This window comes from Chinchilla lanigera, unplaced genomic scaffold, assembly GCF_000276665.1.
Source record: "Chinchilla lanigera isolate Chin_1 unplaced genomic scaffold, ChiLan1.0 scaffold00037, whole genome shotgun sequence".
In the NCBI taxonomy this organism is placed as follows: domain Eukaryota; kingdom Metazoa; phylum Chordata; class Mammalia; order Rodentia; family Chinchillidae; genus Chinchilla; species Chinchilla lanigera.
Window position 1 is genome coordinate 774,356 of NW_004955438.1, and position 19,693 is coordinate 794,048.

The window sequence follows — 19,693 nt, forward strand, 5'->3', positions numbered from 1 at the left end:
GTCAGCCCACAGAACAATGTGCACAATATATGGATGCCTTCCAGTCCTCAGCCAAAAAGGATTTGGTTATGGGAAAGAAAACCTCCAAGAATCTTAAGTGTGGAGACTTCATTCTCTCCACAGCTGGCTGAGGTCCCAGGCCCTAAGGTCACAGGAACTAACTGGCAGCAGACGGAGGTGCCTTTAAAATTCCTGAAATTCACATTCTCCCCTTGCAGACTAGCCTGCACTCCACCAGGCTCTCACCTGGTTGACCTCTTGTCTGCAACAGTTCAGTTTTGCACCTTTGCTCAGGAGGAGAGAAAAGGACAGGCGGGGGGTGCACCATGGTGTTGGGAAACTAGAGGAGGCGGGCCCTCCTTCCGTGGGAGGAGAGAAGCCCTCCTGTGCATTATGCAAGTGATCAAAAAACCAATCCTGTACTTTGTAGCTACACCAGGGCAGGAACTGGAAAGAAAAACCAAACAAAAACTAGCAGCACCCTAGTTAATTATTTCCCTTCTTTGTCTTCAGCTTAAAGCGGTCTTTGAGGTTCCCTTCCCAGGCTCCTGTCAGGTGCATACGTGTCTTCGCTGATAGATGGCCTGTCTCGATGACTCCCAGAAATGCTGGATTCAGAGATGCTTAGATGTGGGGAGCAGCAGGGCCATGGCTGAGCCAGAGGTGAGCCATGTCAACAAACTGTTGGGACTAGAGCAAGGCCAGTCTGGCAGGTATCTGGCCTTGGTGTTCCTCCCAGTTAACTACAGCACAGATAGCTCTAAAAATGTTGCACTTTCAGTGTTCTCAACAAAACACTGAGAACTTGTATTTTCAGCCCTGTCACATGCTTTCCCCCTTTTTACTATATATAAATAAAGACACAGACCATGCTGGGTTGTGGCTGCCTCTCCATCCAAAAGGTCAGGTGCCACCCTGTCCCAGCTTTCCTTTTTGTTTTTTTTGTTTGTTTTTTTCCAGTACCGGGGATCAAACTCACGACTTTGCACTTGCTGGGCAGGCGCTGTACAGCTTTCCTTTTAATACGTGTCTACTTTTTTCTTAATCTCCCATCTCCCATTACCCCCTCTCAAAACCCTGCCTGGCTGTGTGGGTCGCAGCACTTGGGCTGGCAAGAAATGAAGCAGAGTCAAGATTTCAACTTACCTCTCTGGACTCTTCCTCAGTGCTAACAGTACGATCAGAAGGACAACTGAACTGTCCTCCAGTAGTGCATTCCCTATGTCAATGGAAGTGGAAGCGCTGAGTAAACAGCTCACACAAGTGTTGTGCCCATATCAAATGACTGACTGGAGTCTCCCATACCAGGAAGGGGCTATACCTCAAAGCTTGGAGCTTTCAAATACTTCCAAGCCCAAGAGCCAAATCCAGCCAAGGTGGGCAGAAGTATCTACCCTCCAACATAGTGAAGGCAAACCTATGGCGTATGTGTTGCAGCCACTGTTTGTAATCATTGAAAGCTCTAAAAGATTTGCTATCACCACCCTAACATCTACTGTAATTCTCTGGAATTCTTAGCATCCTTTTTTTGCTACAGCACTAACAAAGCAGATCTGAAAATTCCTTAAAAGTAGCAATGAGTATTACTTTAATTTCCATTTCACCAAGGGATGTAAACTGAAACGCAGAAGGAAAAAGTAATTCACCTATAGTCACCAACCAACCTGAACAAGATTATGAATGGTGTTCCTAATCCTTGGCTAAATTTTCTATGAAATCAATGGATCCCAACCGAGGCAGTACATCAGAAACACCAGACGGTTTTAAAATAACTTGGGTCAAATGACTTGAGAATGACTCCAAGGTCAAATATGGGGTCTAAGAATCTGTTCAGGTAAGGCAGAAAACTACACGTGGTTTCACCTTGCTTGAGTTTATTGCACAGGGAGGCTGGAGAAAGACAAAAGTACCAGCAGCAGTGGGCCTGGCAAAGAGGAGAAATGCTTCCAGGGACAGATGGCCCATAGAGATCATCAGAAATACACACTCAGCAAGAGGCATCTGCCACATGCATCTTGCCTCATGCAGCTGCCATAGCTTTGACCAGGAAAACACACATCTTATCCCACTTTCCAAATAGACTCTCGTAAGATGTGGTAAGGGTCACAGGGAGGCCTGGGGGCAGCATATGGAAAAAAGAACAAATGCAAGCAGGTTACAGCCATTCTCCTCTCACGTGGTGGGGTCAGAGAAAGAAGTGGTACCCCAGAAAAGTCATGGCAAGAGGATTCACTCGAGTCCTGTTCCTCCCAGGCCTAGAGTGTGGGAGGTTAACAGCAGCAGATTATAGTAGATTTAGATCTTGAGACCCACCCCAAAGTCCAGAGCTCCTCAGTTCTGCCTCTCTTCCCATCTCATCTTGAAGGCCCTTCTCAAAATCCCAGCCTCTTCAAGATCCTAATGAAAAGACCAACAATGAGGAGAAAAGGTAAACCTTTATTTGGAAAAAGTTGCCCCAGTTCTACAGACTGCAGAGTGCAGCTTAAATGACCATTTAAAACTCCTATTTCATTTCTAAAACAGAAACAAATAAAACAAGGAAAAATCAAGGTCTGGCCCCTGCCATCTTTGGCTGTTTTTCACCCTGCATTTGTGACAGAAGAGACCAGTGGTGTGCCCTCGCCTTAGGGACCAACAGAACACTGTCTTGAGGCCATCTCAGGAGGTGCCCAAGGACAGAGAGGGAGAGGCAAAGTGAACAGTGGGGTATGGTCTGACAGGCCTGGGGCTCAGACAGGCACATGCCAGGACCCAGGAAACAAAGCTACAAAATATACACACATAGAAAAAAGAAATCCCCCAAAACCTAGGCATGGAAAGCTGACAACCAGGAATGCACAATTCAAGTTGGGTCTTTGGCTTTGAAAAAAAAGGAAAGACTATTAAACTCTAGCCCACTGTCCTTAACTTCCGCCTCCTGGCCATTCCGTTCAGTCTCCTCTGAGGGCTGAATGGGGGAACAGCAAGGCAAACTGACAAGGGCCAGCAGCTACTCTGAGTTAAGGGAGACGACGGAAGTGCTGACCACGAACAGCCCAGGCCACCTCCCAGCAATGAAAGAGTAAGGCATGCAGGCAACATGGTATGGGCTAGGGAGTCTGAGTGGGCCAGGGTACTGTGCTAGGGGAGGGAAACAGAGGCAACAACCACCAAGACCTTGCTGGTTAGAGTAAGTCCTCAAGCACTGCCACCTACAGTTCTTGTACTAGTTTTACCCAAAACCGCCATTTTGATGGGACAGTGTGGCTTAAGCTACATAGCGAGATTTTCTACAGAACATGGAAGAGGTTGGGGAGGAGGGAGGGAGGTGGCAAAAAGTAAGAAGTGGTAGAGGAAAGAACAGAAAACTGCTTCTTAGGGTGCACAGGAGAGACAGCAAGCCTCTTAGTTTCTGAGTCCTACCTGAGGCAGCTGCAGAGCCTATCCGCTCTCCCCTACCAGGACTCAACCTTACTCAGTGCCACAGCGTCCAGTGAGACAAGCTTCCTAAAGATTCTTTCATTCACCATAGTCCTAGCCCACTGGATCTGACACAGGCTCCAAACTTTTGCCTCCCTCAGGGACACCTGGGGAAAAGGATAAGCCAGGACTGTGGGGAGCTCTAGGATAGAGGCAAGAGCCCACGGAGCAGGTAGTGCACCCCACATCCAGTCTCCAGGCTGTGAGACCCATTAGTTCCCAGAACCCAGATAACAAGTATGCCCTGGTTGGCAGGATGAATGACTGGTGGAACACAAAGGTAAAGGAAAAGAAGGGCCCCTGCCCTGCTGCCGGCTGGCAACATATGGCCATAGAGCCATGCTCTTAACCTCCCCTGGCCCACAGCCTGTGTGGAAAGTGGCAGGCAGCCCCAGCCCAAGAGGATGCACATCTCATGTGCATGCCTAGCAAAAGGGCTGGGCCCAGAGGTCATGAAGACGGGAAAAGTTGGGTCAGAAGGTACCCCCAAAGAAACAGCCTGAAAGCAAATAACCAATAAGATCAAAAGCTCCCAAACCCTGGTAATTAAAAGTTAAAGAAGAGCACTGAGTACATGAAGGGAAGAGGGAACCCTTGCTTTTGCCTCTCCCAGGGCCACTGAGTACATGGCACAGGATCAGGGAGTGGCTGGGGCAGGGCAGGGACCAGAAGTGAGAACGTGGACAGGCTGGAGGGAATGAGAAGAGGGACATGAGTTTCCACAGCACAGGGCATTTCCACAGTCACTGATCCAAGGAATTCTTCCAGAAGAGGAGCTCTCTCCCCTGGGCTGTCACGGGGCGGTGACTTCCATGCTGAAGCTGGCTAGCAGGCAGAGATGGTCTGAAGAGCAGAAGGGGTTAGGCAAGCCATTGGCAGCCCAGAGAATCTCTTCAGAGAGGAGAGAGAGACGGCCCAGCAGTTTGAGAGTTCCATCTCGAACCAGCCTGTCATCTGGGGCACAAAGCAGAAACCAATGGGCAGAAGAGCCCCAGCCACACTGCCCAGTGGCAGAGCAGGCCCTCTGGGGACCACACCTTCTATACCCCATGTCCCATTGGCTGCCCCCACCCAGCCCACCTCCTCATGCATTTCCTCAGAGACCCCCATGATAATATCAGTGAGTGGGAAACTGCTGTGACTGCTGGTATGAGGTGAGGAAAGAGGAAACGGCATCTCTAACCTTACCAAATCCATGGACTAGCTGCCCCTGAACAAATCTAATCACCTCCTAGGGTTCTATTCTTTCCTCTAAATCAGGGATAGAGACTGGCTGTCCCACCCACCTCTCTCTGATGTTTCAAGGGTAAAAAGAGAAGGCTGGCAGGTGGCCTATGGGGAGAATAATAAGGATAACCAGACCCAGGTCAGGTCCCAGCAACCCAAGCCACACCACCAAATACTTCATCTACTATCAGCTATCCCCGGGAACTAGGAGGTGGCTTCTAGGATCCACCAAGCTTACCAGTTCTGTTCCCATTCTCACAGGACTCATCTGAGAAAAAGATGTAATCCACTGTCATTCCTAGACCTAAGGGCATTGTGGTGACCTCTGGGCGGCCATGCTGGGGCAGGAAATGGGTATATACTGATGTCAGGTGGAGGCAGTGCTGGATGGTGCCTATAGTCCTACAGGGATGGAGGGAGAGATATCAATCAAATAAAATTATTACATTTCCCCCTAGTCACTTTTTCCATGAGTTTGATTAAGTTTCTTATGGGATGCTCCCAAAAGACTCAGTCTCAGCAAATTTTTTCCATGTTGATAAGAGACTGGCAGTCTTAGCTAAAATCAGACTAGTGAGACCCCTAACGTTACTCATCCTCATTCTCCACTTGCCACCTGGTAAAGCAGACCCAATGTTCCCAACTACAGACCAGCAAGCTTGCTGTGAGGCTGTGCCTCCCCACACACCCCCAAGGAAGAAGTAAATGGGCTTTCTGTCTACAAGAACATGAGTGAGTACCTCTGGCTTCTGCACACCTGTATGCTCCTTATAAACTTGTTATAAAAGTGCTCCCCAAATCAGCCTCAGGACAACCAAGGAGAATCTCTCTCATACCTAGACAGGGGCTAAACTGAAGACTAAAGAGAACTGGAGAGGTTTACCTGGGGAAGACAGGCTCAAACTCAGATGTGTCTTCCTCAACGACAGACTCAGCCCAACCAGCAGGTCGTTCTACAGAAGACAGGAGAAAAAAAATCTTGTATAATCCACAGACAGAAAAACAGCATCAGAACCTTTCGCCTTGAAACTTTCTCAGATCCTTGACTAGACTGGTCCAGAAGGACCTACAAGGGGAAGAGAAAAAGTGATGAGAAGAAAACAATGAGCCAAGGTCAAGAACCTTAAGCCTTGAGCTGGGCAGAGTGGCACAACTGTAATCCCAGCAGGAGACTCAGGCAAGATTACCACAAGTTCAAGGCCAGCGTGGGATACACAATGACTCCTAAGCTAGCCTGGAATACACAGCAAAATCCTGCCTTTAAAAGAAAAAAGCCTAAGACCTCTAACATAAATATGGTCTTCATTGGGTCAGCACTTTTTTAAAAGTTTTTTTAAAGAATACAGCCACAAAAAAAAAAAAAAAAAAAAAAGAATACAGCCACATAATACAAAAATTACAATGTGGGGGGAAAAAAATCAGTAAAGTTTCCCTGCCACTAACCCCTAGCTTGCCATTCAATTCCCCTCTCCAGAGGTAACCGATGTTACCAAATTCTTGGTGTATTCTATCACATGCCACCTATTGTGTGTGTGTGTGTGTGTGTGTGTGTGTGTGTGTGTGTACAATGTAACAAAAAAAGTGTTTAAATGTAAAAAATTTATTGCAGTAAAAGAAATGTTGCAATTAATCCTCCTCAAAATATTCCTACTTGCTTCAAACACATTTATCCCATCATTCCTGCCACTTTATGAAGTAGTTATGGAAGTCCTCTTTCATGAGTGCCTTTAGCTGCCCTGTCGTGACTGCCTTGATGTGCTGAATCGATTCAATATGTTTACCTTTCATGGTTATTTTGACTTTGGGAAAGAGCCAGAAGCTGTACAGTGCCAGAACTAGTGAACACACCATAATATTTTTATAGGCCTTCCTTTCCTTTGGGTAGCACTTGGTAGCAGCATTCACTGTATTTTTGATTATACCTCGTAAAGACATGAAAGAAGACTTCCAGGACTGCTTCACAAAGTGGCAAAAATGATAGGATAAGTGTGTTCAAAATGAGGAACAGAAGCCGGTCGTGGTGGCACACTCCTGTAATGCCAGCACTTGTGAAGCTGAGGCAGGAGGATCATTGTGAGTTAGAGACCAGCCTGGGCTACAAAGTGAGCTCAAGGCCAGTCTGAACTGCACAGCAAGACCCTGTCTCAAAAAGACAAAACAAAGAGCAAAGTGAGGTACAGTATTCTAAGGGGGGTTCATGTCAATGTGTTTTTATTGAATAATTTTTTTAAAAATTTAAACATTCACCATATTGTTTAGTCATCCTTTGTATATATCTGCAGATACATTTGTATATAGGTATATAGATACACACAAACATACACATATGTATGTGTACCATATACACATACCTAAAGAAAAAAGAAAGTTAAAATTACCAATATCAAGAAAGAAAAAAGTTTCATTACTACAGATCCTACTGACATTAATAGAATAACAAAGATAAACTCTTAGCTAAACTAACAAAGAGAAAACACTCAAATTACTGTAATCAGGAAGGAAAGAGGAGCTATAACTATCAACTATACATCAGGAAAAAAGACTATAAGCAAATACTATAAACAACTGTATTGTAAATTGGATCACTTAGATAAAATGGACAAACTCCTAGAGACACAAATTACATAAATTTGATTCAAGAAGAAATAGAAAACCTGATTAGGCTGAGTCCCAGCACACTGGAAGGCTGAAGTAGGAGGATCTTCACTATAAGCCCAGCCTTGGAAATTCTGACAGAACTGTATCTCAAAATAAAAGACAAAAAAGAGCTGGGGATATGGCTCAGTGCAAAGGACCTGGGTTCAAGCCCCAGTGGTGGTGGAGAGGCTGCAAACAAAAGTCCAGGCTTAGATGGCTTCACTGATAAATTCTACCAAACATTTAAAGAAGAATCTTTCACAAACACTTTCAAAATCTAAGGAGAGCAGACATTTCCTAAATCATCCTATGACATCAATATTACTTTCATGCCAAAACTAGATAAATACATCACAAAGAAAACTACAAGTCAGTATTCCTTATGAATGCAGATACAAAATTCCTCAATAAAACAATAGCAAGTCAAAGCCAAGAAAATACAAAAATGATTATAAACTGTGACCACAACATAGGACTTATCCCGGGAATGTAAGGTTAACTAATGCAATACATCAAATTAAGTGAATATTTAAGGACAAAAATCATATGATTATCTCAGCAGACACAGAGAAGACCTTTGACAAAACCCAACACTTTCTGATGATTAAAAACCACTCAAAAAAACTAAGAATATAAAAGAACACCTTCAATTCTATAATCAAGAGAATTTACAAGAAGTCCACAGCTAGTATCATAATGGTGAAAGATGGAAGCTTTACCCCTAAGATGAGAAATAAGACAAGGATGTTACCATTTCTGGTCAATACTATAACAAAAGTTCTAGTTGGGTAATTACGGAAGAAGAAACAAAAGGCATCCAGACTGGAATAAAATAATGCTATTTCTACTTACAAGATGACCTGATCTTATACGTAGAAAGTCCTAAGAAATCCATTAAAAACTGTTAGGATAAGTCAGTACAGCAAGATTTTTGTGCAGTATACAAAGTCAATATTAAAAAATCCTATCTCTATACACTAGTAGTGAACAATCCAAAAAAGAAATTAAAAAAATGATTCCATTTATAACAGCATCAAAAAGAAAATATACAAAGAATTATAAAAATAAACTATTAAAATAAATTTAACAAAAATCATGTTAATACTAGCACACTGAAAATTATAAAACATGATAAGAACTTAAGATCTAAACAAATAAAAGATATTCTATGTTCACTGATCATAAGGCAACACTATTAAAATGGTACTATCTCCCAAATTCAAGATTTACAGATTCCTACTAAATCCAAATTAGTTTTGAGGAAACTGAAAAGCTGACATACAATTCATATGAAAATTCAAGGAGCCAATAACAGTCAAAATAATCCTGAAAAATAATGAAGAGGATCTAACCTTTCCTGGTTTGAAAAACTATAATTTTTTTATAGTGTTTTCCAAACACTATAGTTTTTAAACTATAGTTAATAAGGATAGACATAAAGATGAATGGAACAGAGACCCATATATCTATGGGAGAGTGACTGTCAGTGAAGAAAATGTCTAAAATTAGATTATGGTGATAGTTACACAATTCTGAGTATGATAAAAGCCACTAAAAAACACACTTTAAATGGATGGATTTTATATGTGCACTGCATCTCAATAAAATAAAAAAGATAAAGGAATATTATGCAGAACTTCATACAAATAAATTTGATAATTTAGATAAAATAAAATATTCCTTTACATACCTTACATTTGCCCTGTTAAATTTCTGTATTTTTTTGTTACTATTGCAAGTAGGTTCTTTTTACTATCTCTTAACAAATCAAAATTTTTATATATGAATATAGTACTACTACTGATTTCTACATATTAACTCTGTACCTAGCTACTTTTCTGAATTATCTTTGTACTAACACTGTTTTTAGTTGGCTCTCTTAGATCACCAGTTAAACAGAAATATCATCAGAAAGTAATAATCTATCCTTTATAGTTTTACACTTCTATTTTCTTTTTTTAAGGATGTTCTTTAAAGACAGTCTTCAGTATGTTGCCCAGGTTGGTATCCTGTGCTCAAATGATCCTCTCAGTCAATCTCTCAAGTAGCTAGAACTACAGGAACAGGCTCCCATGCCCAGCTACCCCTCTTTTTTTATATATATATTTCTATTTTCTACTTCTAATTCTGTTTGTTGATATCTCCAAGACAAGATAGTTGATGTCCTTGTCATGTTCCTAACTTAAACAGAAATTCTACTAGAGCTTCTTTCTTTAAGATGCTGATTTTTGGAGCAGAGATAAATATATTAACAGTGTAAAGAATTACTGTTTGTTGTACCAGGATTTGAACTCAGGACCTTGCACTTGCCAGGCAGACGCTGTGCCACTGAGCTATATCCCCAGCTATTCACTGTTTCTTTAATGTGGGTTCCTTTTAAAAGTATCTATAATAGATGGTGAATTTTAACAATTATTTCATATAATTCTATAAAATTGTCCACAATTTTCTATAAAAAACTTTTAACTGTATCCCATAAACATACAGTATTTTAATTATTTGTTAGATATTTCTACAGTTTCACTTTAGTTAACCTCTTTGACCTAAATTAAATGTCTGGATGACAGTGTTTTCTTAGGTGTTCCTAATTTCTATTTTTATTACATCTGCCTCTATGGTCTAACATAGGGTCAATTCTAAAGAATTTCCCAGTGAGCTATTTTTAAAATGGTCCCCTCTTCTTTCAATGTTCAGCTTGATATGTAGCAACCAGAGCCACCATACATTACTTAGGTCTTCTATATTCAGTTGCCTTTTGTCTATTTGATATGCTGCAGACTGAGAAAGAGGACTTAAGTCCTTTACTATCATTTATTTTCCATAACTCTTTGTTGTAGCCTATAGTTTCACTTTGTGATTATAGATGTGATATTATTTGCACCATCAATATTAATAACATTAATATCTTCATTTTGAGTTCCATCCTTTATAGCTGCATCTTTCCTAGCATCCAGAACTGTGAAAACTCACAGGAGTCAGCAGGATCTTAAAAGATGGTTCCTCTCAACACCACATTCTGTTCATGAATGCAGCACTGCATACAAACAGCACTGTTCTGACATTACACCTCCACCTGTCCCTCCAGGTTGCAGGAGGTGCGGCTACCTCTGCAGGAGCTGTGACATCTCCAGGGTCCATTCAGCACTGGTAGCAATCAAAAAATCAGGTTCTTCTGCGAGTACTTGACTGGGAAGGGGATCCTAAGTTATACCACATATGGGCCAGTGGAGAAGCTGGATTCAGAACTGTCCTGCTTAGAAAGCTAACCATGTATCATTTTCTTCTGGACAGTTTCATTTTCTTCTGGACAGTTTGCTAACTAGCGGTTTATAAAAATCATCCATTAGCAATTGTTTTTTCTGTAACGCATTAAATTGGATGCAAGGTTTGCTTTTATTAAAAGATCCACAGCCCCAAGAGTCAGTGTAAACATGCAAGTGCTCATGAGAAAGAGAACAGTGACTCCTTTTAGTGTCTGTTACAGTGAGAACGTCTGTATTCTCCACAAACTCCTATGTTGAAATCTTAATCCCCAAAAGTGACAGTATGAAGAGATGATACCTTTAGGAGGTGATTAGGTCAAAAGCATGAAGCCCTCTTGAATGAGACTCGTAGCCTTATAAAAGATGCCCAAGAGAATGTCAAACTTGCCCATTCTACCACTGCTTCTACGCTGTTCCAGAAAAAGCACTCTATCCCCTCTCCTGCTCTGGCTAATAAAATGGTGGCTAGCTGGAGATTCTGGGCTTTTTGTTCTTACAGGGCAACTGATCATCCCAGATCCTGGCTGTGCACCTTTACTGGGGGGGTGGGGTGCCCACGAGAGACTCCTTGTCCCTTCCAACATATCAAGACATGGTGAGAAGATGCCACCTATGATACTTCTGTCATTGCTTTGATCTTGGATTTCCTAGCCTTCCAAACTGTGAGAAACACATTTTTGTTGTTTAAAAACCACTCAGTTTATAATATTTCATTATAGCAGCCTAAATGAACTAAGGAAGTGTCTTTAAGAACTACACTAGGAAAAAAATCATTAATAATTGAAAATATTAACAAGAAAGGGACTTAATTTAAATACCCTACTTATGAACTGCTCTGTCACAAAGGGAGCTGGGAAGTGTGAGAACATGTTTTTTATATTATACAATAAGGGTGATGTAGGAGGCTCCAGCACAATGCAGCATTAGGGGATGGGGGTATAGCTCAGTGGCAGGGTGCCTCCCTGGCAAACGCAAGGTCCTGAGTTCGATTCCTGATACCAAAAAACCACAATACAGAATTAATGTAGGGGAAAATGAACCACCACTACCAAGCACTGCATCTCCCATTGCACTCAAGAGTCTCCCTGTTAAAGTGTGTGTCACAGTCAACTTGTTATTTAGTTTGGGTAACTCTGCTATTGAACTGGAAATAGTATTTGTTAGCATATCCTCTAAGGGAAAAAGAACTCACATACAGTAGTACTCTGATCTCTCTGTACTGCACTTAAATCTTTCCACACCTAAAAATGCTGACAGATTTTATTTTTTTAATTTATTTTAAAAATAAAAGAAGGAGAACATATTAACAAACAGACATCCACCTACAAAATAGCATAACAACAATACAAGCAATACTGAATTACAGACAAAGTGGTAGGAAATTAACAATGGTTGTTGTATTACGTATTGATATCCTCAAAGTGGTTTCTCAGGAAAACAAATACAGACATGAAAGACTGATCAAATAAGTAACCATTAACTGTTCCTTTCAGTAAAGCGATAGAAGTCACTAGTACAACTATGTTAGCTATCCTCTATATACATACATATGTAATTTCCCCTTCTTTCTCTCTTCCCTCATCCCAGTTGCTCTTTACTTTTGAGCATTTTCCTTTCGTTTCACAATGTCTATCATACCTCCTAATTTTTATTCACTCTTTTAGGTTCTTACACTAGATGATAGATTTTAAAGTTAGAAGTTTTTAAAAGAGATTCATCAGTGACCTGTTTGTCCCTGTATAGACCAAATGAAAGGATGTATTCACAACATGTGGTTATTCACTCAAATTTAATCACAACTGTGAAAACACTACTGTCATTTTGCACGGTTATTCAACTGGGTAACCCCTCCACATAGAACAATTGTTTTCTACTTACAAAGTGATTGTCAGTATGTAGTTAAATTGTCCTTGATTTAATTTTGTTTATTAATAAGTTTAAATACGGGGCTGGGAATTTAGCTCAGCGGCAAAGCGCCTGCCTGGCAAGCGCAAGGTCGTGAGTTCGGTTCCCAGTACCGGAGAAAAACCAAAACCAAAAAAAAAAAAAAAAAATAAGTTTAAATACATCATTCAAGTAAAGCATTGCTCTTTTCATTAACCTATTCTTAATAAAAAAATTTTTATATGTGATTCTGTAATTGTTTAGCTTTAGGATTTTGTAATCTTAAAACATTGCACCAAGGTTAGGCGTAGTGGCGCACTCCTGTAATGCCAGCACTTGTGAGGCTGAGGCAAGAGGATCACTGTGAGTTAGAGACCACCCTGGGCTACAAAGTGAGTTCACCGCCAGGCTGAACTGCATAGTGAGACCTGGGGAAAAAAAGAAAAAACTGCACTACTGCTCTCCTGGCTGAGTTTGACTGATAGATGTATTTGTCTCAGTTTCTGGCACATGCTAGTAGTTCAGTACATGGCAGCAATTATTATTACTGCTTGTGGAACAGCTGTGATAATACTGAAGCTAGGCAATTAAAAAAATGAGCCACTGAAATGTTCAGTGCTCTATGCAAAACATCAACTGAAATTAAATCTCTGTAAGACAAAGGCAATGCTTACCAACAAGCCTTTTACTATTATATCCTTGCCATTGTTTGATTGCCTGTATTTATTCCTCTACTAGTTTCTACCAAAAGGGGTGTTGGTTAGGTACAAAATCTTAAGCTATACCTTTTTCCATGAAGCTTTAATCTGGCTTCTAGAGTTGAATTATCAACATTAAGAAGTCTGAAGCTGACCTGATATATATATATATATATATATATTTATATATACGAGGATTGGGCATACATTCCAAGTAACAGAAATTTCCTTATGATATAGGACTATGTGTGGGACATTGAATCTTTACTTCTCCCCAAACAGATATGCAGCTCTATAAGTATCTCACCAACCTTTACCTAATTTGAACAGACCCCTTAATGCAAATATGGCTTGATTCCTTGGTCAGTTCTTCCTCCACTGCCTCTTAGAATCAAAATGGTCCAGAGACTTTCCTATTACAACCCATGCATTACCATTATTGTTGAAAATACAAGGGATTTTGGTTTTGTGCCTCACGGTACACTCATCTTGGGGGAAAGTTCTCTGCTGATTCTGTCTGAGCCCTAAATGTCCCCACATAAGTTTCTCCCTACTTACTCCAGCACTAGACACATTGACCAGAGCTTCTTGTAACCATCTCATCTGTACTATGGTTGACAGTTTAAGATACCATCAGATCCCCTAATTTATCAAAGATGGAGTTTACATTTCTTTTTTTTTTTTCATCCTCTTTGTTGCTCTGAGTTGGTTTCAGAGATAAGGGAAGAGTGTCAAGAATACTCTGCTACATTCCACCTGGAAATTCTCCACAGAATCAAGTTTTTACTACAACCAGATCCAGTGTCGCCTTATGACTCCTGAAGCACTGTAAGTGTATCTTCTCCTTTAGAAATGCTGTATACATGCTAATTATTAGCAACCTAGGCCTAAAAATGTTAAGTGCCTTACTTAAAGTCAGAGCTGCTAAGAATCCAGGTCTCTTGATTTCTGGTCCAGTGCTCTTATCACACTACATATCCACGCATATATGGACCACTGAACTCAATTCACTTTCCTTCTTGTATACTATATACCAGAAGCTGATCTCTGAGAATTATATTTAGAAAAGACTACAAAACCACAGAACTGATAACATTGGGGTAAGGAAGATGACCAAGAAAACAAGCTTAGTTCTTATTACCTGGCTTAGTGTCTGTCACTCCTTCCATGAGAACCAATCCTACTGGTCGCTGACATGCGATGCTGCAGAAGCGGAAACGTAGCAAGAAGTCTCGGCCATACTTACGTCTCTCTATAAAACAGGAAAAGCCAGTGAAAGAAATAAAAAGTAATCACATGCTGAGATCTTCTGCCTGACTTTGAAGACAGAAGATTTTTCCAAAGCTCTGATTTAAAATTGTTCATTTCATTGGGTGGCCATATACAGGACAATGAGAAAAACAGAGGAATTTATTAAGAGAATTAAGGAGATTACATTTTCTCTTGTCTTTGAGGGGCAAGCTTTCTCCCAAAAGGGGCATGAAGACACAGCCAACCAACAATGTACCATGTCTTACCTGATCTCTTGGGGTGGCAGGAGTTGACATACTGACAACAATCATTGATACCCAAGGAGCTGGGCCACAGCGGGGCCTGCAACTTCCTCTGGTAAAGCTGATGGGAGAAGTCTTCCTGTCCAGATACCTACAAGGAGAGGGCAGGGTGGAAATAAGAAAAATGAGATAGAAAAAGATGCCCATATTTTGGGACATATGGAAAAATACAAATACATATAATCATACACTATATACATAGTATAAGCAAGCCACATAAGTCTCAAGGGAAGGTTAAAAATAAGGAGCTATTTAAAAACATTTGTTTTTCACTAGAAACACTGAAATGTCCATGAGACAGGAAGGAGGGATGAGAGAGTAAGATATGAGTCAAAGAGAATAAAACTACATGAGCATGTGGTCCTAGGTTTCACCTTAGAAAAATATGCACAATTCTCCGAGAATACCAACTCTTAGGGGCTTCAACTTGCAACAGGAAGAGGTTTACCCTGATCTGTCAATCTTCTGAACCAAGGTCTAGTATCTTGAGCCTACTATTAAGAAACCACAGGATCAAAGCAAATGAGAAATACACCAAAGCACTTTACCGTGTCTATGTCACCATCCTTGGTAAAAGCCATGAGCAGCCTGGAAATGGACAGAACGTAGTAGGGGAAACATTTGATAGCATCAGTCATCAGCGTATCTCTAATGTGGTAGCAAGATTCCCTTTATTTCATTTAACAACAAATATCTGAACCCCAGCTTATGTGTAAGATACTATATCAGTGATGAGGATAGAGTAATAACATCTTCCTCTGCCCTTCAAGGGCATAAGCTTTCAATATGTCATCTGAAATAAAATAGACCTGGAATTTAATGACTATTAAATAGCTATATACAGTTAAAAACAAAAAACAAAACAAAAAAAAACCTTAACAATCACTACTAATTACTGACTGCTTCATTTGAACCAGGTACTAGAAAACACTTTACATGTGTTTATTTAATGTATCAAAACAACAAAATCTGATGTAACCCCCAACACTTCCCCAATGTACACATGAAGTAAATAGGGTTTGAGAAAGTTAAATAGTGGTGGAATGCATCTGTAATCCCAGCACTCTGGGAGGCTGAGGCAAGAGGATCACGTTTGAGCTCAGCCTCGGCAACTTGGCAACTTAGCAAGACCCTGTCTCAAAATAAAAAATAAAAAAGATTAGGGATGTAGTTCCATGAAGAGGCCCTGAATTCAATCCCTGGTACCAGGAAAAAAAAGAAAGTTAAATAACTCAGCCAGGCATAGCGGCACACACCTGTAATCCCAGTACTCTGGAAGGCTGAAGCAGGAGGGTTCTAAATTTGAGGTCAACCTGAGTGACCGAGAAAGACACTGTTTCAGGGGCTGGGGATTTAGCTCAGCGGCAAAAGCGCCTGCCTGGCAAGCGCAAGGTCGTGAGTTCGGTTCCCGGTACCGGAGAAAAACCAAAAAAAAACAAAAAAAAAAAAAACAAGACACTGTTTCAAAATAAAAACAATAAAAATGGCTAGGGAACTATCTCTGTATAAAAGGCCTGGGTTCAACTCCCAGTACTGCCAAAAAAATAAAAGGGCTTCGGATGTAGCTCAGTACTAAGTTCAATTCCTGGTACCACAAAAAAAAAAACAAAGGAAGGCAGGAGGGGAGGGAGGGAGGGAGGAAGCAAGCCAGTTTGCCCAAGGTGGCAGAATAGGGATTTGAACTCAGGACTTTCTGGCTTCAGAGCAAATTGTTTCATCCACTCTGCCTAACAGTGTCTCCTATGTGATAGGCTCTTGGCAAATTCTTTTTCCTGTTCCCTGGGCAACCTGATTGCAGTTCCCTTAGAGCAAGATAAAGCCCTACTCTAGGCAATTAGGACACTCCTGGTACTTGAGTAAACTCATTAAAACAGAAGCTCAATAATAATTCAATTATTTTCTGTCCTTTCTCCACTGCGCTCTGCCAAAAGCTAAGCCAGATCAGTAGGGACACAACAGAGGAACAAAGATTAAGCAACAGACAAATCAGCACAGGCTGATAAAACTATCAATATTCAGCAGTTAAAAGGGAGTAGGTGTATATGCAAATTATTGAATGTTAAAAAAAAAGCTACAAATGAAACATATAGTACTATATCATGTTTATAAAATACCTATGATAGTTACATATCAGCTGTGGGGCCAGACCACCTGGTTACAAATCCTGGCTTCACCACTAGCTACCAGTACAATCTAGAGCAAATTATTTCACTTCTCTGTGCCTCAATTTCCTTCCATTTATAAAATGGAAGCAATGATAGAAATAGTGAAAATCAGTGAGTTAATACACGTAAGGTGAGTTAATACATATAAAGTTAATACATGTAATACCACTTCATAGTGCTATTATAGTGCAAAACAGCACCTGGCACACAGCTAAGTGCTTCGTAAGTGAAAATTGTGATTTAATATCACAGGGACATAGATATCTCTGTAAATGCATAGAAAACAAAAATAATCTGAAAGAATGCTACCAAGCTTAGATTAGTCATTAGAGGAAGTCCCCAACTTATGACTATTTATTGGCAAACTTTCACAGGTGCACCATAAAAGATTCATAGGGGTACTGTAGAAGACTCACTTCGTCGGATTATGAAAAAAATCTTATAAACATTTCCCTGGAATGGAACTCATTCGTAAGCTGGGGACTTACTGTACTTGACTCTAAAAGAAGAGGGTAAGGAATTTAGGTAATAAAGAGGGCACCTGCCTTATTTCATGTTTGAGTTCTTGCAAAGATCTATGTATTATATGTAAACTAAATATACATTAATGATAAAAACTGGAAGGTTTTTAATATGTCAGTGGTACTCCTGAATTCCTACCTTCTGGGCTTGGGCAAAAGCTACGCAACATAAGAAAATCCAGGAGGGAACCAGAAGAGGAATAACTGAGTCCCTGCCACAGAAGCAGCACTTGATGCCAACACCTGACTCTCCCTACACTGTGTTTCCACCTCCCAGTGCCCTCCCCCACCTCACCTTCCAGGCCGGCATCCCATTGTAGTGGAGCTCTCCGTCTCTGATGAAGTTGTAGAGAGGTGAATTAGGGACAGAATTCAGGTCCCCACACAAGATGATGGGACAGTGGCTGCCATCTGACAACCTGGCCACTTTGTCCACTTCAGCCAGGAGAATGGCCATCTGGGCCAGCTTGACGTCACCCCGTCGTGGGTTGTACAAGACATGGGTATTTGCCACGCACAAGGGGGCTACCGAGACTTGTCCCAGGCCTTCTGGGACTAGTGGCTGCAGCAACAACACTAAGCCCACATTGTCCCGATTGAGGAGCTCCAAGCCAGGCCGGAAGTACTCCACGGGGCTGGCACAGAGCAGACGGAATCTGGTGGGCTTGTAGCAAACAGCACAGCCATCCATTTTACACCCAGTCCTCCTCTTGTAAAAACACGTAAAGCCTACAAGGAAAACCCCACCCAGGAAATAGGTCAGAGTTCTTGAAGTCTGAGTCCCTACCCACCAGTGCAGCAGCCCAAAGTATGTGCCTAAAGGCACTGTTTCGGCTGCTCAACAAGGGGAGCCCTTCTCCTTGCTACTTCCCAGGTCCTGCAGAGATTCCCTTATAACTGTAACCGATGACTGAAGGGCTGGAAGGGGAAGGAGGGAGCAAAGGATATGAAGCAGTATAACAAACTCCACCGGAAAAGCAAAGAATCTTGAGTCAGACAAGTTGGAATCCTAGTTCCATAACCTACTAGCTTTGTAGTTTTATGATTCTGAGCAAATCACACGAACTTTCAGAACCCCATTTCCTCATCTTTAAAATGGGAATAACAACACTCAGCCTCACCTGTTATTTCAAAGATGAAATGGTTAATAGTCAGAATTACTTTAAAAACTGGAGAACACTACTCTCTCACTCACAGATGAAAAAAACTAGCTCACAGGTGGGACTGAGACTGAGGGTTTCCTACGATACAGGAAAGGAATCTTCAGGAGAAAGTAGGGAGGGCTGACTGGGAGTAAAGAGACTGGCAAGTACACTAAAGAGCCGCAGTACCCATCATTCGGAGAGCCGGCTCCAGCTGCTCCCAGTAATGATCTTCCTGGACTTCCTGGAGACACAGGATCTGGGAAATTGACAAGAAAACCAATCACTCCAAAGTGCTGGAATGTGATTCCCACTCCCTAGGAACAGGAACCCAGGGCAGGTAGGAAGCTGTGAAGATCTCAGGTAGGGTCACACTGAAACTTCCCGCACACCTGACTTCCCAGACAGCCACCACTACCAAGGTTTAAGCTGAGGAGACCAGAGACACACACTAGAATTTCATGCTCCTTTAATTCATTGAGTTTCTCTCCCTGCATAAATATGCTGGAACTGCACATCTCAGCATCTGCCAAAAAACTCACTAACTCCAGGCAGATGAGCTCCAGCCTTAGGCAGGACTGCAGTCACCTGAAGAACTATGGCACTCAACTCATTCTCTAAAAGCATCAGGAAACAGCACACATGGCCCTTTCCCTCTTTCACTCACATCAGGGTCCCAATGCTGGAATTCCTGCATGAGATTTGCAAAGCGATAGTTCCAATTGAGGATGTCTGGATGGCAATGCAGATAGAGCTCTGAGCTCTGCTGCATCAGGTCCTGGGCCAGGATATTATACGACATCAGAGTGAACTGGAACTGAGGGCCATCGCCTGCCTCCAGGCCCTGAGCATCTGGCTGAGTGGAGAAATCCTCCCATTCTCTCCACAAGATTTCTGCAAAGTAATTGAGGTAGAGATCCATGCATGACAAGTCTGGGTTATCTAGAGGCCCCCCAACCTCTGCTCTGACTCAGTTATATTATACCTGAAGTTTCTTTTATCCCATCTTCCCTATCACCTAGCCCTCTCTGGTGATTGGAACAGCATTCTACAGACATTCTTCAGAGTAGACAGCATGCTCCACCAAGCCAGAGACTAGCCAGTCCGCCACCGCATCCCCTGTAGTTCCCACCTGGTAGATGTT

The 19,693-nt window shown here is 41.6% G+C and overlaps 1 protein-coding gene across 6 annotated transcripts in view; it reads right to left on the reverse strand.

The window, feature by feature from the left end:
• Positions 1-1,857: 1,857 nt before the first annotated feature.
• Positions 1,858-19,693, reverse strand: part of Angel1 (angel homolog 1 (Drosophila)) — a 28,808-nt gene continuing 10,972 nt past the window's right edge. For 5 of the 6 annotated variants that reach the window (XM_005390162.2, XM_005390163.2, XM_005390165.2 and 2 more), the window contains 8 exons: positions 19,217-19,443; positions 18,739-18,808; positions 17,703-18,136; positions 14,686-14,812; positions 14,310-14,420; positions 5,570-5,639; positions 4,925-5,088; positions 1,858-4,413 (listed from right to left, as the gene is read on the reverse strand). In XM_005390162.2, the coding sequence (XP_005390219.1) occupies positions 4,253-4,413; positions 4,925-5,088; positions 5,570-5,639; positions 14,310-14,420; positions 14,686-14,812; positions 17,703-18,136; positions 18,739-18,808; positions 19,217-19,443 (1,364 nt within the window). In that variant the 3' untranslated portion in view covers positions 1,858-4,252. The remainder of the gene's footprint in view (positions 4,414-4,924; positions 5,089-5,569; positions 5,640-14,309; positions 14,421-14,685; positions 14,813-17,702; positions 18,137-18,738; positions 18,809-19,216; positions 19,444-19,693) is intronic. The other variant, XM_005390164.1, reaches the window with a different exon arrangement.